At 36.8% G+C, this 20,220-nt stretch overlaps 1 protein-coding gene across 1 annotated transcript; it reads left to right on the top strand.

Moving 5' to 3' along the window:
- Nucleotides 1-329: 329 nt before the first annotated feature.
- On the top strand, nt 330-19,626 carry EMB1579 (ATP/GTP-binding protein family). The gene is made up of 23 exons (XM_008782850.6): nt 330-634; nt 1,185-1,393; nt 1,528-1,737; nt 4,674-4,997; nt 5,129-5,155; nt 5,249-5,313; nt 5,619-6,290; nt 6,395-6,440; nt 7,107-7,199; nt 7,306-7,361; nt 7,514-7,622; nt 8,234-8,448; nt 8,546-8,609; nt 15,074-15,250; nt 15,343-15,382; nt 15,478-16,658; nt 16,763-16,837; nt 17,253-17,327; nt 17,424-17,792; nt 18,744-18,953; nt 19,062-19,103; nt 19,187-19,249; nt 19,375-19,626. The coding sequence occupies exons 2-23, from the start codon at nt 1,214-1,216 to the stop codon at nt 19,462-19,464; spliced, it is 4,383 nt and encodes a 1,460-aa protein (XP_008781072.6). The 5' UTR covers nt 330-634; nt 1,185-1,213; the 3' UTR covers nt 19,465-19,626.
- Nucleotides 19,627-20,220: the final 594 nt, after the last annotated feature.

Here is a 20,220-nt window from a genome sequence, read left to right as displayed (position 1 = left end):
GCTTTTCGAAATGTTTACCAAATACCTCTATTTCATCTAAAAGTGCTGCTTTTTATTCATCCAAATGCTTTGCTAAATAGGATTAGCTTTCTAGCAAAACTAAAACAACTTTCTAATTTTTCTTATTTAAAAATATTTTTAAAGGGTTAGAAATTATTTTCAAAAATAATATTTCTTCTCAGGTCACCTGTCTCTTACCCGAAGTGTTTTCCGGGCCCACCCATGATCCCCGGGCAGATAGATTTCTCAGCCCCTTGCTAGATCCAGCAATCAAGTTATGTCATATAATGCCACGTTTTAAAGGACCGCCCTTGTGCACGAGGCATGGCGTCTCATAACATGCTTTTATTGGACGCGAGATCAAGCTGACACGGGACGTGGCTCCCACCCAGCCCATTATCCATGGTGTAACGCGTCGCAATTTTTAACCGTCCGATGCGAGCCCCAAGCGGCCCAGATATAAACCCATGTCTCGAAGCCTCGAGGTGGGACTCGCTTCCAAAACCCCTCTTCAGCTCTTTCTATATCTCGGCTGTCCTTCGATCATCTCTTGTTTCCCTAAATCCCTATCTTTTCCTCGTCTCTCCCTCACGAGAGGATCGAGTCCTTCCACCGAGCCGCCCTTCGCCCTGAGGTCAGATACCTCCTCTTTCCTCTCCTGATTTCGATACCGATCTATGATTCGTGCTCTCTTTACGCGCGCATAAAATTTGTAGATCTTTGATTTCTTTTAAAAAAAATTTAGCGCTGCGTCTTCGTTTATGAATTGGGGCGATGAATCTTTTCGTCACAGGGTTTTTTCGTCGCTTTTTTTTGTTGAAAAAGTTATTCTGGATTTACGGATGAATCTGGGTAACGAAAGAAAAATCTAGGGTTTTGATGGGCAGTCAGCTAAGACGTGTAAAGCAGCCATTGTGGGTTCCATAATCATAAATTGATTGCTTGATTGCTTATCTGTTGATATTTGTACGAAAGATTAAAATTCTATTGCTTTTGGAAGCAGGGCTTTGTATAGTTTTAATCTGGATTCATGGGTGAATTTATGTAAAGAAAAAAATGTAGGATTTGATGCGCACTCGACGAAGATGTGTTAATCAACCATCTTGCATTCCATAATCATAGATTGATTGCTTATCTGTTAATGTTTTTCTGAACAATTAAATTTTTATTGCTTTTGGAAGCAGGGCATCATTTGGTTGGAAGAGAGAAGGAGATGTATCCTTCAAAGGGGAGTAATCCCTATGGGCAACAGTCATATGGCGGACAACAGTCATATGGCGGGCAACAGTCATATGACGGGCAACAGTCATATGGAGGGCAACAGTCATATGGAGGGCAACAGTCATATGGCGGGCAACAGTCATATGGTGGGCAACAGTCATATGGGCAAATCGTAAGAATAAATTTGTTGTTCTTCGCCAACCTACTTCAAAGAATTCTGCTCGATTACTTTGAATTGACGCTGTTTTGCATTAATCCTTTTGAGATTAGGCGTCATTTACCTTGATATGATATTGTTTATTGCAGCCTGGAAGTGGGTATCCTGTGAATCAGGTGGGTGGTCCAGAAACTGGACCTCAGCATGCATTGGTTGCTCGACAATCTTCAGTGATGGGCATGGGTGCTGCACAAGATACAGATATGAGTGCGTATAGGAACCATCCTTCTCAAGCATCCCAGTATGCAGGACCATATGCTTCTGTTTATGGGTCTTCTACCTTGAGCAGTGCTCAACAGGTCCAAATTTTGATAATGTCTTTTTATGGCAGATAATTTGATCATGCAATTTTAATTTTTCCTATTAATTTTTAAAACCATATTATTGTTGATCTCAGAATATACGTCAATGATTAAATAAATATTTTTGGTCACACTTTTTGTACAGTAAATGAATTTATCTCGATTGGCATATATGGTCAGGATATCTGAATCATGTAAATTTTTTTCTATGTATGTATTAATGCTTCTGCATATTCAATCATCAGACAGTTTACTGTACATATTGATGTTTCATTGCTTTTTCTAGACTTGGTAATCATGTTGCATCATTTTTTTGTTACATGATACATCAATGCTATTTTTGTACATAAAAGATTACTGTTATACTCGGAGAAGATATGACCAAGTCTTGCCAAGTTCCCATGATCTTTAGTATCAAGGTTCAAAAACAGTACCCTTTACAGTTAGGGCTCAACCATTTGAGTTCAGCTTAAGTACATTTGGTATGTTGGAGTTACAAAGGTTTGACTAAAATGTAAATTAAAAATATAAAAATTTTCATCAGAAAAATAAAAACAAATGTAAATAAAACAAGTCAAGAAAGTTTTTTGGATAGAATACACAACCAGCCATTTCTTTCTTGGTAAGTCTCTTTTTCCTCCTTTTTCATCTCCTTGTTTTCTTCTTCTATTTTCTTCTGTATAAATTTTTGCTCTGGAAACAACAATATGCTTTGGCAATATCACCACCCATTACTACACTGCAATTAATAATTAAAGCCTAATTTTTAATGCACCCAAAGTTGCAACATTCTTCATCTGCAGTGCGCAAGCTTTATAAAATGAAAATACCATCAGGTGCAACTTTTTTAATCAGCTGGATTAGTTATCCTATCTTAGAACTTTTGTGCATCATAAACCTATTTCATCATATATAAGTTTCTGTTGGGCAGTAACATGATTACCAGAGGATACAACTACTGGGTGATGTAGGACTCTAATAACTCCTAGGTAGAGAATCCTTGCCTTTGAGTTTCAAAGGAAATTTAGAGCATAAATTCATTTTGCTGCTTATCTTCTCCTGTCTTTGATATCTTATTTGAATGAAGGCTCTTCATATTTCTTTATTTCTTCATACCTTGGAGAACATTGTCGTCATCATGAACTTTTTTTAGTGGTGGTATCATATGATAAATCAAATAGGCATTCCTACCCGCCGAAAGCGCAGCTGTATGATCTCTGAAATTGGTGGGTACATCTTTTAGTTTCTCAGAAAAGCCGTTCAGCCTTGGTTGTTGTCCTTTTCATACATTTGTCATTTACTTTTCCGTGGACTTGCATGCATATAGTTTCATCTATATTGGAACCTCGATCTAGAGTCTAAAGCAAAATCCAATACAAAATTTATATATTAACACATTCTAATAGCGAGAAATCTGTAGCACTATACTTGTACCAACGTACTCTCAGCCCTATGTATTTGACCCACATGATTGATTTTGACAATCATCTAGAAGGCTCAAGGCCTAGAAATATTGGTGTAGACGTGGGTCAGAACTCCTCTTTTCACCTCTCGTGTAAGTCTAGATTTGAGTCATATCCATCAATGTGTGCATTAATGCTTGCATCAAATATGAATGTAATTCATGTTTAATTCATAATCATTATTATTTAAAGCAAACACTGATACAAACACTAGTATTAGTTGTAACTTTTAATTGTATCACTATCCATTAACAAAATGCTTACATGGATATGGTTATGCATGTATTGCTCTTTCTACATCCATCAATAGATTTTGTGTTTAAAGAATTAAAGCTAACTGTAGTTTTCATATACTAGCACTAGTGAGAATTGGACATCTACTACCTAATCATGTGCTGAATTGATACGACAGTTTTGGACAAGTGAATAGGATCAAATAATTTAGGGCATGTTTCATGTTGCTTCTGCTTTTTAAAAGATCTTGATCAAAAGTACTTTTGACATATTTGGTGTCTGGTAATCACATTTTTATGACTACCTTTTTATGGATGGGCTTACCGTATTTGAAAGATATGAAGCAATCTCACAAAAGAAGCAGCTCGAAGTTAGTTTTTCCTACCTTCTTCTATAAGTGATTTTTGAACTTCTGCTTCTCCAGAAGCATTTCTGAAATGATATTACCAAACACTTCATATTTTCAGAAGGTAACTTTTTTAAAAAGAAGTTGCAAATGGACTTTTTTAAGCAACAGCTATTGTGCCCTTAGGCTTGTGGTCAGGATTTCAAAGTACTGCACCTGAGATGGATGTTGCTAGGTGCACACAATAATTATGCAATTATTTTCATATTTTTGTAACAGTCCAAGCTGTTTTTTTCAGACTTCCGCAGGGCAGAACAAGCTGACAAGGTTATAATTAGACGTGATCATGGGGCAGGCGTGACTGGTAAAAACAGACTGTACCAAAAGGAAAGATAGTAAGAGTGTAGACCAGTTGGCCAGTTTAAGAACTGATATGGGGGGCCATGAAATTATCTTGCTGATTTCTTCAACCATGCCGATCTACAAATTTTCATATAATAGCATAAAACAAATACTGAGCAAGCCTTAGGAAATTTTGAAAAACATTTCACAAGACGATTATATTTTTTTTATACAATTAATTTCTTAAATTTGGCTGTTTAGGTAAAGAATCCTTGAGGAATTACTTTTATTATTAGCATTTCTAACTTGGAAATTGCGTGATGCTGCATCAGGGAGTAGGCCTCCGTTGTTGCCCTGAAACTATATGGTCGCCACCTGGCTAGTAGCAATTAGCTGTGTCCACTTGTTTATATTGCTACAGGATCTTATCATATCATTGCTGCTTTTAAATATATCTATATCAAATTACTTGTTGGACTATCATGTTTTAATATGATTAATTTCATAATAGGCCTACAATTGTTCTATGTAGCATCTTTTCTGTGCAGGTTGGTGGAGTGAGTGGTAAAGCAGCAGCTTCATCGAGCCTTCAGGGTCGAGCAACTTATCCTTCTGCACTGGCAGAGTCATCTAAATTTTCATCTGGAGCTCTAGGCTCCAGTTTGGGAATGACTAGTGATGACTATCTTTCAGCATCAAATCGTGGATATACCCAGAAAGGCGACCAGTTTTCTTCAGTGAAAAATTCTGATTATGCTTCGATGGACAGGAGGCTTTACGGTGAGCATCAGGGTGCTTATATTGGGAGGGAGTTGCAGAGTGATTCAGCTAGAAGATATGGCGATTCTGTCTCTCTCAGCCATCCACATCAGGTTTATCTTTTCCCCTTTTTTTAATAATCCATTGTCTTTTTTCCCTTTTCGTCTTGGCTATTTCTGAATTACATTCGTCTCATCTAATACTTTTGTTGTAATTTTTTTTTCTTTTTTTTTTATTGCTGCAGTCTGAGATGCATGATCACATAGACCAGGTATTGATGGCTTCCCCCCAAATTCTAGTTTAAGTTAATGTATGTACTGAATCTCTGAAATGTTGAAGCACCTTTTTTTAACACTTTTACAAGGCATCATTACTTCGTCAACAGCAAATGCTGAAAGCTCAATCTCTGCAGTCTGGTTCCGACATTAGGTATGTTAGCTTCATGCACTTTATGTAGTATCGTGTTCTATATCCTTCTGCAATTTATCACATCTGTAGTGTTCTACTTAAAAGAATTGTTATGTTTGAGTGCACGGCTGATTGTGTGTATTGCGTTGAATACGTCTTAACTGGACTCAGTATTTCGGCTGGTTATATTATCTGAACCTTTATGGAACCTTTTATATTACATTTTTTTTGTTTGTATCGGTGTCAGTGATAACGACTTACTGTTTTGCTTAGTCAAGAACTATTATAACTCCTATTGCACTGAGTAGGATATACATTTGTGGCAGACAAGCTGATTACTATGCAGTAAGAGCTGCTCCTATACATCATGGACCCCAAGAGGTTGGTTCATATGGTGGAAGGATGGACACTGATCCTCGCAGTTTATCTATTCTTGGGAGTGCTCCTTATGGTGGTCAACATGCAGCTTCCATTTTAGGGGGAGCTCCGAGGAGAAATGTGGACGAACTCATTTATGCACAGGGGTCATCCAGTGCTGGTTATGGGGTTGGTTTGCCCCCTGGTCGGGATTATGTTGCTGGAAAAGGTCCTCGTGGCCCGTCACTGGAGTCTGATTATCAGGGGAGCGTTTTATCACGTGCACATCCAAGCCTTGGGGTCTCTATGCTTGATGAACGGAAGGATGATAGGAATGCCTATCGTCGAGAACTTGAGATAAGAGAGGAGGAACGCCGTAGGGAGCTTATGCGGGAGAGAGAGAAACGGGAAAGGGAGGAGCGTGACCGTGAAAGAGACAGAGTACGTGAAAGGGGTCGTCTTCGCGAGCGCCGGGACAAGGATAGAGAACGAGATCGCAAGCATCTACCTGATTCTAGGCGGGAACGGACTCCACCAAGAGCTGCTAAAGATCGCCGAGGTTCTTCTACATTGAGGGATGAAAAACCTTTACGTCGTGTCTCGCCCCGTCGAGTGTCACCACGTCGAGAGGCTGTGCATAGGTGGACCTTCATGTTCTCTTTGTACCGTGCTATAGCTATAATAGGTTGCTGCTTCATTTGTGGTGCAGCTATCTTAACTAACTGTTTACTCTGTTATCCTGAAGGCATCGTTCACCTGTTAAAGAAAAAAAGAGAGAATATATCTGCAAGGTAAAGGAATCACGGCCTTTGCGTTCAATGTTAATGTAGACTTGTTCGGTTATGGGTGCTTGGTGATGAGGTCTTCTTGAATCCCTCTGTTCCATTCACATCTGGGAAATTTCCTGGTTGTCCTTGTCTCAGTATTTTCAATTTGGCTGCTTTGTATTTTGTTAACGAATTTATTCCGAGATGACCTTGATGTTTGTTAAATTTTTGTTGAAACTTTGGATTCATAGACTGATGCCTTTGCTTTCTTCTCTCCCTCCTTGTTCTTGGTTGCAAACTGCACTCAATTTGTGGCTTCATGTCATGGCAGCAGTCTTTGTTCATTCTGTTCTTCGTGTTCGTGATTAGTAATCAGGCCTTGCACTCATATCTCTTGACAGAATTCTGTCAAAAGTTAAAAATATCTTCCAGGCATTTAACACAAATGAGAAGAAGCAGCCTCACGGTGGATTGTTCTATTATATGCTTAATGCTAGCCTATTCTTTTTAATTGTTGTTTAGTTTTCCTTATTTTCATTATTTTAGTTTTGTATATGTCTTTTTGCACTATGTGAATGATTCATGTTCAGCTAATCTCTGAAATAAATAAATTGGTTTCTTTGACGAGAGGCAATGCTATCAGACTGTTTGGTATTATTTAAATTGTTCTAATTCTGGTGGTCTTGACAGGTCTATCCATTCTGCTTGGTGGATGTTGAAAGGGATTACTTGTCTTTGAGTAAACGTTACCCTCGGTTAGCGATAGCTCCAGATTTTTCCAAGGTTTGACCTTATTTTGCTAAATATTTGCCTTTTTCATTGGTCGCATGACCTATTAGACTTTCAGCTTATGTTTGTTATTACCTGAAAGCATTGTAATCATCTCTAGGTTATTTTAAACTGGCCAAGGGAAAGCTTGAATCTTTCACTTCATACTCCTGTCAGGTATTTTCTGTTTCTGAAATTTCTCTCTCAATTAGGTGTTGATTGCAATATGTTTATGTACAACATTTGCATGAGTTTGATTATGTTAGCAAATTGTATTGGCTATGTTATATCTATGTTAATGGAACTAACTTTTTCCTTGTGTGGAGCAGCTTTGAGCATGACTTTTTAGAAGTAGATGACAAAGCTGTGGAAAAAGGGACAGTTTCCTTGGATGAATTATTGAAATCCAAGGGTGGAGCTGCTGTTTGGAATGCCAAGGTAGATTTTATATTTGAAAGAATTATTTATCTTGGTAGGCATTAACTTTGTAAATTAGGTTAATTAGGACCATACTGATTGTATTTTTAGTTCTACATTCTGTTTTGCACTGTTACATATGAACGTTAAGTAGCTGTGCCTATGTAGATGTACAAAAAAAGCTTGATCTACATCCTGAAATGAGCATCTCACTGTTTAATTTTTCATGGATTTCATGTAAATTTTTACCTATATTCAAATTTGAGGATCTTATATAATCATAAATTATTATGTGGCAATATTCATGCTAAAGTTACCTGCAGCTATAAACATGGGATTCCCTCTTCTTTTTAGCTGTTTATGCTTTCTGATTGTTAAAATATTCCTGTCGCATGATGAATCTGTGCTAAGGTTGTCGGTGCTCATTATGTTTATTTGAATGAAATCTAGAATGTCTGTCTTTCATGAATTCATATATTCTATGGATAGAAACATCTAACTTGTGAAGGCTGCAGTGGGTTTCTATTGGCATCTATAACCTCAGTTAAAGATTTTCATGTTAGACCAAACTTCAGAAGCAGTATTATAGCCAGGCCTTTTGACTTGTTGCATTTACTTGTCTCTTGTTTCAGGTTATCTTGATGAGTGGAATCAGTGGTGATGCTTTGAATGAGCTATGCTCGGATAAAAGTGCTGATGAGAGGATAATCCACTTCAACAACATCCTGAAGTTTGCTATTCTTAGGAAGGATCGTGCTTTTATGGCAATTGGAGGCCCATGGAATGCAACAGTAGATGGTGGGGATCCATCAGTTGATGATTCTTCCCTGATTGAAACAGCTATCAGGTGCATATTATTTACATTAACAAATAATATGTTATTTGTGTAGTTTTATAGATACTTTTATTCACTGAAATTAAAAGGTGATCTTATTTTTGGACAGATATGTCAAAGATCTAACTCAACTTGATTTGCATAATTGCCAGAACTGGAATCGTTTCCTTGAGGTATATTTTGTACCTTATCTTTTTAGAGAACATGACTTTACTTGCTATGATATTTTTGTGGGTATGTGCCATGATTGTTGTCATTGAAAATGGTGATATGATCTTGAATTCTTGATAGTATCATGTATAACATGCCAATAGATATGACAGCATGTTTTCTTTCCCTTGGAACCTGAAATATATTTGAGTGAGACTGCTAGATCATTAGTTGTTATGAGGTAACATAAAAGCTCTGCTTCTCTTGTATTTTTTTTACTTGCTGATACATCTTAATTCTAATTGGTCATTTTGTTCCGGTTTATTGTTCTGAAGTTTGTTTCATCTTTGTTGTTATGTGCATTACTATAACAACATTACCCCCTCCCCCCCAACCCAAAATTAATGTTCTGATCCTTAGGACTCATTTGGTTCGTGGGAAGAATTTTTCCTCGCCGGAATATTTTTTCTCAGAAGCTGATTCCTAGAAATATGATGCCTGAGAAAATGGTTTTGTGTTATTTGGTTGATGATGAAAAAGTGGTACATTTCAGAGTATCTTATATTTGGTTGAGCATTTACTTTTCTGAGAAAGTTGTGTGAAATATCTATTATACCTTAATAAAGGGAAAGACTTTATCCATGAATTTTGATGGCTAAAGGATAGTTTTTGAAAAAAAAAAGATCTCAATTTCCAACCACTGGGAAAGTAGCTTTTTCATATCCCTCATAGATTTTTCCCCCATAAACATGGGAATTTTATTCACATGAGAATGCTACTATCCTATCTTTCTTCTTTGAAAACTTCAATCAAACAAGAGGTCTTTCTTCATTTTTCCGTTGACCATACTTTTCTCCCTTCTTTTCTCGCGAACCAAACGAGTCTTTAATTGCAAGCCTATTTCTGTATATGTGACAAGACTACTTGTACACATACATTTTAATCTGTTCAACGGGTTCAGAAATTTCTTATATGCATCATATGCCTTCATATAACCCAATATCTTGATCGAATTGAAAAAAAGAACAATATTGTGCACTTCTTTCCAATAATGCATTGATTGTTTACTTTATGGATATGTCTGTCAGCTATTAGCTGATTTATGGGCATTCATAACCTGCATATCCTTGAGTTGCGCGGTATTAAATCTCATATGCATATGGAACTATGCATTCCATGATGAATTAAACTACTTCAGATGATGGGTAAACTCTTATCTTTTTAAAATTTCAGATTGTGTCCAATTAATATTAAATCTAATTCCTGTTTTTTGAAACCTCTAAATCTTTATCTCAGAATGAACCATCATTCTTTCTTTTACCATGGCTTTAACCGGCTAGGTACTGCTCATTTTGGTCTGGCCTTGTAAATCTCTATGAGCGCTGCATTCAATGCTGGATCTTTTTTGTTTCATTTGTTGTTCAAAATTTCCAAATTCATCTTGAAAATCTTCATAGGGATTATTGGTAAGCTTAATGTACAGGGACATTATTAATACTTGTGGAAGTGCTAACTCTGCTAAATCCATATGCAGAATGATACTTGAAATGAAACTTGACACCTTTGTTCTTTCTTTCACTATTTGCAATCAATAAGCCTTATCCCATCCTTTTGGAGTCAGATTAATCAGTTATTTTCATAATTCATGCCTGTTAAGGTGCATCCTGAGCACAACAAAAAAAAGGAGAAATCATTCCTGTTCAAGATTTCATATAAAACTTTTCCATGGTATTGTATGGCTTCAATTGCCTTTTCCCATCCTACACACCTCTCTTTCCTTTTTTTTTAAAGTATCTGCTAAACTTAGCCACACACCACTAACATCCAAGTCTCGGAAATCTTTTTGTTCTCTACTTTTTTGGACCTTAAACCCAAAAGACCTTCTTTGTGCCTCTTACGTTATCCCATGTGGTTATATTCTTGAGTATCTATATACCTCACTATGTCTTTCCTCTTTGTCTTCGATCTTCCATATTTGGTGACATATCTATCTTAATGCCATCATATTTGTAATGCTTTTGTATGTGTCCATGTTATTTTATTTGCTACGAGTTATGAATTCTGAAACTTTGGTCTATATTATTACCCATATAATTTTTTGGTCTAAACTCCAAAACAAGCACACCTTCTACTGTGCCTAATAATGGCAAGCATTACCATAGATTTGTTAAGGGCGTCAAATTTCACTAAAGCATCATTTTTCTTTGCATAGAGTAATTAGAAGTTTTTATGTCCTTGAAGAAACTTTATGAGCACTAAAACTTGTATGGTTCATATTATCACATCTTCTACTAAATCATCTTCATGATTATTCCGTTGTTTCTTATATCATCATTTAATTACATTCATGCTTTAATCTGAATTAAAAGTTGGGCATCACCTTGCATATATTATCCTTTATATGGATTTGTGAGTTTGAGTAATATTTTAAAATGACTATTTGGCAAATTAATATCATATTGTGGGATGTCTTATTACTCAAGAATCACATGGCAATCTTGCATTTAGTCAACCATCTGGTTCCGTCTGCTATGACTCCATTATGTGAAAAGCACCAGTGTTATCTTCCTAATATCAATATCTAACTCATCTATGGCAGGCATAAGGAATTAATAACTATAGGTTGATTGTATTGCATGTTTCCAGTTTTCTTAGAAATAGTCACTGACTTGCATGTTTTAACATGCATTTACTTAAAGCTGTCAATATACACATTCAAATTTTTCTCATGTTACCTCTTTTGGTTGTGGACTATATATGCTTCCACTCAACAGTAACCATCACAAATTTTTAATGGACATTTTCAAAAGGGTTGACTTAATCAATCCTTTATGACATTCATCACCATTTAGCGCTGCATCCGGTGTCATGACCATCCAAATCATTATTATCTGTGGCTTTCTATATTATCTTAGGCCTCTTCTTATTCATGATTGTTCACAAATTTGGTTGCTTAAATCCAAAGCCTTTTCAGCTAGTTGTTGCACAATCCATTGCCATCTAGTTAATTCATCACTTAACCACTATTGATGCAGCATCTTTGCTTCTTGGAATGCAGATATATCTTAAAAGATACTTGTCCTGTTACAAAATACAAATCCACAAAAATACTCATGTTAGTTTTACTTGTTCTTGCATCCATCATTGTTTATTTCTTTTTCTTTAATCATATCCTTGTTACAGTTCTTTAAAGTTTTTCCATGAGTCTCAAGGGAGTATAGTGAGTTACTAATCATTCAACATTTCAAGAACGGCTGTTATCCATGTGGTTCTTGCTCTTCCTCTTTCTCTTCATTTTTCACTGTTGTAGATCTATGATTAACAAAAAATGTCATAGTGGTGATTATATTCATTTTTACATCTGTTGGAACATTGGATGATTTGGATCTATTCCATTTTGATTTCGATAATATTTTTCCCTTGTATTTTCAAATTTCTCGTGATAATATTTTATTTTCTAACTTTAACAAGTCAATATGACACACAATTCATCCACAAGTAATGGGCACCATGGCTTTTATGTTTTAGTCGATCATAATGATCATCTTCACTGTTATATCTTCACTGTTATAAGTGGGTATGCAAGTGTTTTTCTCCTAGTCATTAGGCATATATTAATTTCAGATTTTTATTGAATAAACTGCTAGAAAAAAATTAAGTGAACTTCTTAAACCTCAATCTGTATATCATTCACCATTGTGCCGTTTAGATGTTTGTTGTTTTCAAAACCATCTCAACTTTGTAATTGAATGGTGAATCATTTGCATCCCGCTTAATTGTGATTCCTCTAAATTTGCTTGATTGTTAACCGCTCGTTCAGTAGAATTTGCCTTACTACTACGCCAACCTGGTATTTGATTGACCCTAAATGCAGTTATTTTGATTTCTTATTTGGCTTTCCTAATCAAGATCTTGTGTTTTCTGTTCCAGAGCTCAGCATCGTCTGCAGATCGTAAGCTTAATAAGTTAACACATTTACCAACTTTTGGTTGATTTCTTAACTTTTGAACACCTTCCAAAGCCATCATTGTCGCCTGTTCTCTTTGTTCTATGCCTTTTATTTTGATTCACCTCTTGATTTCATATCATGTATTGGTGCAATTTGCAAATTTCGATCTTTGCTGATACCAATCCCATGCCTTGTTGAAGAAGGGTGGGGGGCTGATGTTAGGCTGACAGCCAGTAAAGAAAGCTGACTCATGAACTATGTGTTGCTTTGGTTATCTATAGTTTTGCAGGAATAGAACATAATTTCACTCTACCTGGTGATTCTTCTGAGTTTTGTTCTATCTACCACCTGTTACTTCTGAAACACTATTTACACTTGCAGTCTTTGTTTTTGCTTCCTTGGCATCTACACAGCTGAAGGTTTCTCCTCATCGTTTCAAGATACTTGCACCATGGTTTATATATCTTTTTTGCTTGGCGACTATTGGAAGATTATTTCCCTCAACCACTACTGCGTTTTTAATTCCAACTGTATTCTTTTTGCTTTCATAAACTTATGTTGTTTAATTATGCATGAATCTGGTCAGTATCTTGGGATGTTTCACTGTTGTTCTATTCCTGCCTTTATTGCCGAAAATTGACTTTGTGTGGTAGGTGCTTGTATTATTAGCCTAAATCATTCTGTTTGGTTCCACACAAGGTGTAAAATACTGAGAATCGATATAGAGTCAATCAAGGGCAGGTATGGCACACACGGTACCAAGGATCGTGCCAACAAAGGGTTTTGATTGGTATGTGTAGATGTGCTTCAAACACCCTGTCTATGGATTTTTTGGAGTCCAAACTCTGATTTTGTGTTTTTTTAATCATGTTTTTTCTCTGAATGATTATTTCTATTAGAGCTAAGGTGGGAATATCGAGTTAAGGGCCCTAGTCAAGTTTTTCTGTATATGTTGAAGTCATAAACATGCATAAATATCACATAACATCTCATAACTTGCAGCGTAAAATGCATTTAAAAGATGTGTTAAATAAATAGAAGAGAGCATATTTATAATATCATTTAACTATGGTAACACTGGCAATCCAAAATCATTCCAATGATAACTACTATCATCAATTACCATGAACCAGGTGCCAGCTTGCTTATCAATTTTGTTATTACTTAATTTTTCTTTGAAATTCTTATAGCATGGCATGAACGTTAATTGTTGCGTACGCTACCTCATAGCGCTCACCTTATTTTCTTTTGGTGCCCCAATATTTTCCCCTTTTCTTGGTGACTTAAGAATTCTTGCAATGCATCAATTCAGACAGTCAAAAACAAAAATGAATGACCCTATAACCCACTTCCAATTGGTACTAGGTGTACTGCTCAGCTGGGGAGCAGTTCGGATTGGTTCAAGGTGAACCAACCTCAATCCACCCTCAAACTTCTCAATCCACCCTCCATTTTGGAGTAGCCTGGATGATTTCATTCAAATTGAGCCAAACTGTTCGGTAAAAAGAAAACCTTGATTCCATGCTAGCACATTGTTGACAAATAACTCCACCAACCAGTCCTTGCGGCAAGTCAATTTCGTCATCCAGTGCATCTTGCCATCAACCTTCATCATCAGTAACTTAAGTTTGCTGTCGTCCATTGCTTATATTACCCTTTTAACTGATCATTTGTTTAACACTGCAGCTATAGGTTTCCTGCCTTGGTTGGACCTAGCCTTGTGCAACTTCCTTAGTTACAAATTTTGCTCAGTTGCATCTTCTTTGCTGGCATATCCACTATTTTTCACATGGTTGGTCTGTTGTATTGAATTCTGTTATATCCCTTGATTTTGAAAGGGTTATTAGAGATACTTGGCATAGTTGCGTACTGATGTCTGTATATATTATAACATATCATTCATTACTATGTTAACATTTTTACATTCTTCCATCTTTTCTATGAGTCTGTATGGTTTATACATATAAAAACTTTACATAGATGTGCCTGGAGCATGTTGATATTGTTCTTACTTCTGAATTTAGTAATCATATATCATGACCACGTTCAAACTTGTTTCAGATTTTCTATTCTACGTTATTAGATGCCAATTTTCTCTCCTTAGCACCAGTATATTTGCTGCGAAGTCATATTCACATTTCCTTCCATTATTAACTATTCTCAAAGACTTGTAAGCTGTGATGTATTTCTTTGTTGTATGATTTTATTGTAGGTCAACTAGTTCTGTTTAACTTAGAATTACTATGCCTTGGTTTTTGTCTATGACCGGTTGCTCCAGCATGCATTTCATTTACACATCAAATTTCAGTATGCAGATATTCTTACATTTCAAAGCTGTGGACAATATTTGTATCTCACCTTTTTGTGTCTTCAATATTCTATAATGCTCGCACACATACTCAAGGAGAACGGAAAGGAAAATTGTTCCCTGTATTATAAGTTCCATGTTTCTCATTCTAGATGCATCTGATTGACTGAAATCTCCGTCACTTTTTTGTTGCTCGAGTTATATACCCTGTTTTTAAATTATTGTGGCAGATACACTATGATAGAGTGGGAAAGGATGGATTCTTTAGTCATAAAGAAGTCACTGTGTTGTTTGTACCGGACCTATCCGAATGCCTGCCTTCAGTGGATCTCTGGCGAAACCAATGGATTGCCCATAAGGAGGACATGGCTGAGAGGGAACAGAGACTGGCCACAAAACAGGAGAAGGTTTATTAGTTGTTATTTATGTACCTGTTTAGCTATAACTTATTATGGTGTGAAAAATGTGCAACTCAATCTTGTTTCTTCTTTTCTTTTAGAAATCTGGTGAAAAGAAGGAAGCTGTCCATGGTGTAAAAGGTCCAGATATTTTCAATTTCTGTTCTGTTTACTGCTAGTTGTTTATTTGGCTTTAAGTTGTTTTTTTGGAGTTTATAATTAATTTGTAACATTAGGGGATGAGAGTCATAGCAAAACTGCAGAAGATGATTCTGCTAAAAGTCTTAAAGCTGAAGTCTGTCCAGACGAGAACGTTGAAGTAAATGCAGATAACATCAATGGATCAAAGAAAAGTATAGGCGAGCAGGAAGGCAAAGAACCTGTGTTAAATGAAAACATTAGTGAGAAGGAAATAAAAGGAGCCGTGGATGACAAAATCAAAATTGATGAAAAGATAATTCATGATGGGTCCTCTGTTGACCCAGCAGCCGAGGTTCAAAAGCCTTCTGCGAAGAAGAAAACTGTCAGGAAGGTAGTGAAAACGAAGGTTGTGGGTACTAAAGTAGTTGCAGCAACTGTGGACTCAGCTGTCAAGCTTGATGAAAAGATGGATGTCAAGGATGAAGGAGATAAACAAAGTAAGCAAGAAAATGCTGCTCAGGAAGATGAGAGTTCAGCTGAGCCGCTGAATGTTAAAATGTCTGTTAGGAAGAAAGTTGTTAGAAGGGTAACTGGGAGTAAATCTGCTCAGAAGGAAGATGAGACCATAGAAACTTCTGACTCTCAATCTGAGAAGAAACCGGAGAAAGAACCAGAGCTTCAAGATGACCAATCTAATGACAAGAAAGAACAGTCTGGAACCGCTGTTCTGCAAGCAACTGGGGATAAGACACCTGGAAAGAAGAAAATTGTTCGAAAGGTGATTAAAAGAAAGGTTTCGGCTTCTGAAGACAAGGACATGAAAGCAACTAACCAAAATGCTGTAGCGAGCAAAGAAGACAATGCAATGAGTCAAGCTGGAAAGAAAGATGAGGAATTAGTTGAGAGTAATAACTCTGCAAATAAGACAACAGAGGTATCTAAAACGTTGGCTGTTGAGAAAGGAGGCTTGAGTGAAAAGAAAATAAAGGAAGAGAAGAAAGATAAGGAGAGCAGGTCAGGTGATAACAGTTCGAAGGCAGACGAAGGAGTCTCTAAGAGTAGCAGTGAGCCTGAGTTTGCAAGGCAAAAGGATTCTAAGAAAGATGGTCAGGATACCAAGAAGAGAATAAAAGATGAGAAAGAGAAGAAGAATAAAGATGTGAAGCATGAGTCTAAAGAAAAATTACGTAAAGAAGGGAAGGAGAAGGGGAATTCTGAAGAACCTCCCAAACACCCTGGTTTTTTCCTGCAGGCCAAAAGGAGCAAGGGATCTAAAGTATGTGGAATTAAATCCTAGGTTTCTGTATTCATTTGTATTTCTCAGAATCTCAAGAGAACTTTTACGGGATGGTTGTCTCATTCTAGATTCTTATCCTGCAGATACGCTCGTTGTCTCTCTCATTGGATGGACTCTTGGATTATAATGACAAAGACATTGAAGAATCAACGTTTGAGGTTGGTATTCTTCGTGAGCCCGCCTAGTTTGCACTGTCTCTTAAAGGCGATAGTTCGCACGGTTGGGTTCTCTCTTAATGGAGATCGCCCTATTTATCCATGACCTTAGATGGTCATAGATCTGTTTCCAATTGGTTTGGGTTTGCTATATCTGCTCTTCTCTCCTGTTAAATTTATAAGATGGCGAATGCTAAAACAGCAGTTCATCTTGTGGTAATAGTCTTAGTTGATATAGCATCAAATATTATGTTTGTGTGGTTGATGAATATTTACAGTGAGATTGATACAATTATAATTTTGGTTCTCAGATACTAAATAGCCTGCTACCATAATTGGAGTCTTTATTTTCTTATTTTTACCCTTCAATGTTTTTAAACACATAATGCTGACTTGATGACATTATAACTTTCTGTAGCTTTCGCTATTCGCCGAGTCATTCAATGAAATGCTTCAGTACCAAATGGGGTGTCGCATCTTGTCGTTTCTTGAGGTAGAATAAGAAACATAACATTATATTTTTATTATCTGCTATCATCTGACTTCCCGATTAATGGGCATGTGCGCTGGGATGCTCTTTTGTATTTAGAAATTGCGGAAAAAGCTTGTTTCAAAAAGAAATCAACACAAAAGAGAGAGAGATGATGATTCTGATCGGGGAAGTGTGAAGGGGAAGTCGTCCATAAAGCGTCCTAAGACCAGTGATGACTCTCCAGTAGAAAATGAACGTCATAAAGCTGAAATACAAGATACTTCTACCCAGGGTAATGAGGAGAAAAAGGATGTAGATGGTTCTGCAGCTGGCTCAGAGAAACCTAAAATAGAAAACAGAACAGAGGATGATGTTATAGAGGAAGAAGAACAACAACAAGAAGAAGAATTAGAAGATCCAGAGGAGATTTTTGAAGAGGATCAGGAAATGGATGATGCTGCAGCATCAAACGATGAAGCTCAGGAGGCAAGTTTTTTTTATTATATATATTTTTTAAAGAACATGATTTTGCAAAGTCGATAGTCTTAAATTTTAAATAGCCCAGACAGTCTTAAATTTTAAAGAACTATGAATGCATATGTTCTGTCCAGTTGGTTATTGTGAAAACTTGTATCCATCTTGGTGTTATTTAGAACTTGCTAGTTTATATTCTTTTCATTCTATGAGAACTAAATGGTTTCTTTACACTGATGAAAAGGAGCAAAACACTATGAGGATCAAAGCTAGATCCTGTTAACGGTTTGTTCATGTAAGAAAACATTTGGTGTGTAATAAGTGAGATTTTCACTGGCAATATGGTGTAGCTATATCAAGGCAATAAGCATTGTGCTTTTCTTTCAGTAGTGTGCCCTCGATATAATAGTAACGAGCACTGTTCCATTTAATGCTGGCATCGTAATTAATTTCTGAAAGCCACTTCTCGTTAAATCTTTTTCGTGTTTCAACCAGGATCTGATATGGTATAGGAGTTTATTAAGATGGAATGGTAAGGAATGATAAACTTGATCATTGGAATAATGAGGTTAGGTTGTTGGTTACGGTCTCAACAATGATAATGCATGTTGGTGAGTTGAGTGGTCAGAGGCATCTAATATCATTGACTTATTACTTCTCACTGTTCTTTTATGGTTCTTTTTTCATTGAAGCTCTCAGGCTTGGCTACACTATCCAGAAAAACATATAAAATACATTTCTATGTTTATGTTTCCTATTTTAGGATTATAATCAGTGGTTGTTTCACAACAAAAAGTATCACTTGAATTTATGACGAAGTTTTGATGCAGATACATATCATATCAGTTAACATGCGGGTTTATCAAGTTTTTTGGTCGCACATCTAAGAGATAGTTCAGACTTGTTGATACTTAACACTTTCACTACCCTTACCCTTCCCTTATATTCTTTTCCATGTGGCAGGACGATACTGGGGATGGAGCAGCTGATTTAGAGGCTGGGTCGGAAAAAACAAGAGAAGATGGCAGTAGCAAGAAATCTGCAGATGAAAAGAGCAGCGATGAAGCTGTGGAGGTATATGAAAAGTCTGACAAGGAGATGGAACAGAAACATCCTGAGAGAGAGGTACCAGAGTCTGTAAAAGAGGAGGTTATTGATAAGGAATTGTTGCAGGTAGTTTGCTGCCATGTCTCGTTCTAAATATGATATATTTCTTATGCCAGCATACAGATCCATGTCTACACTATTTGTTCTGATATATGCCTATTATTTTATGTATAGGCTTTCAGGTTTTTTGACCGAAACAGTGTGGGCTACATCAAGGTCTATTGCATCAATCCTCTCTCATGCTTTTCGACCATCCATTGCCTATCTTTACTGCGTTGACGCTAGCTTTACTCTTGCAGGTTGAAGATTTGAGGTGCGTCATTCACAACATGGGCAAATTTCTATCCAACAGGGATGTCAAGGTTAGATTATTGAAACTTCATATCAATTGCTGCTTTTTTTTCCCACCTCATTTTCCGTTTGACCACTCAAGCAAAATGATTCTCTCTGTATAATTTTACTATTATATCATTGTGTTTGGTAACAGGAGTTGGTACAGAGTGCTCTTTTTGAAAGCAACTCAGCAAGAGATAATCGCATCTTCTACAAGAAGCTTGTGAGGCTAACTGACCTCTAATTGTACGCCTGAAACACCAGCGAATGACCAGGGTGCTTGAAAATTTTCCTCTAATAACTGTGTTAGGAAACTTTTTCAAACCTCAAAAAAGAGGGAAAAAGGAGTCCCAAGTGACGTGCCCTAATACATTGTCTTCATATTTTATTGAAAAATGTTCTGCCAGCTCCTACGATGAATCATTTATCTGCTCATGCTTTTGCACTCGTAATCAACTATTGTCAGGGTGAAGTTTTGACTTTTCAGAGAGATCTCGGTCATGAATTTCACTTTCACATACAATTCATCTCCACTGTATCCATAGGCAGCTGCAAAAGATGCCCTAGAGTATTTTTCCGGGAATTACTTTTATGTTGTTTTCGCGGAGAAGCAAATTGATGCCCCCAGGGCATGTAATGTATTGGGGTATGTGATGATGGTACCTGTCTGGAGTGGTCCGCTGTGAGTTGGTTGGTTTGTATTTTTGTCAAGGGCTTTGGCTTAAGATTACAAATGGTTTCAGGTGGGGGGAGAACTTCCTGTTGAGAGCCCTTTGACATTGCTTACCGTCTGAAAGTGGTAAGGATGCTAATGATGGGTTTGGGTTGATCTTCTTGTTGGCCTCAAAAGCACTGTGAACTTGCAGCCATACGTTTGCACGGATCTTGGAACGATTATTAGTGGTGGATTTGCGCAAAAGGATGGGGAATTCTTTCGTGCGAGGCTGAGTTATACCATTGTGGTTTGCTATGAAAGTACTAAGCTGTCTGACTCGTTGAG

Source organism: Phoenix dactylifera, chromosome 8 (assembly GCF_051530095.1).
Source record: "Phoenix dactylifera cultivar Ajwa chromosome 8, Ajwa_hap1_PhDact_Kaust_v1.1, whole genome shotgun sequence".
Lineage (NCBI taxonomy): Eukaryota > Viridiplantae > Streptophyta > Magnoliopsida > Arecales > Arecaceae > Phoenix > Phoenix dactylifera.
The sequence above is the reverse complement of the archived record's forward strand: the minus strand, read 5'-3'. Positions and strand labels throughout refer to the sequence as shown.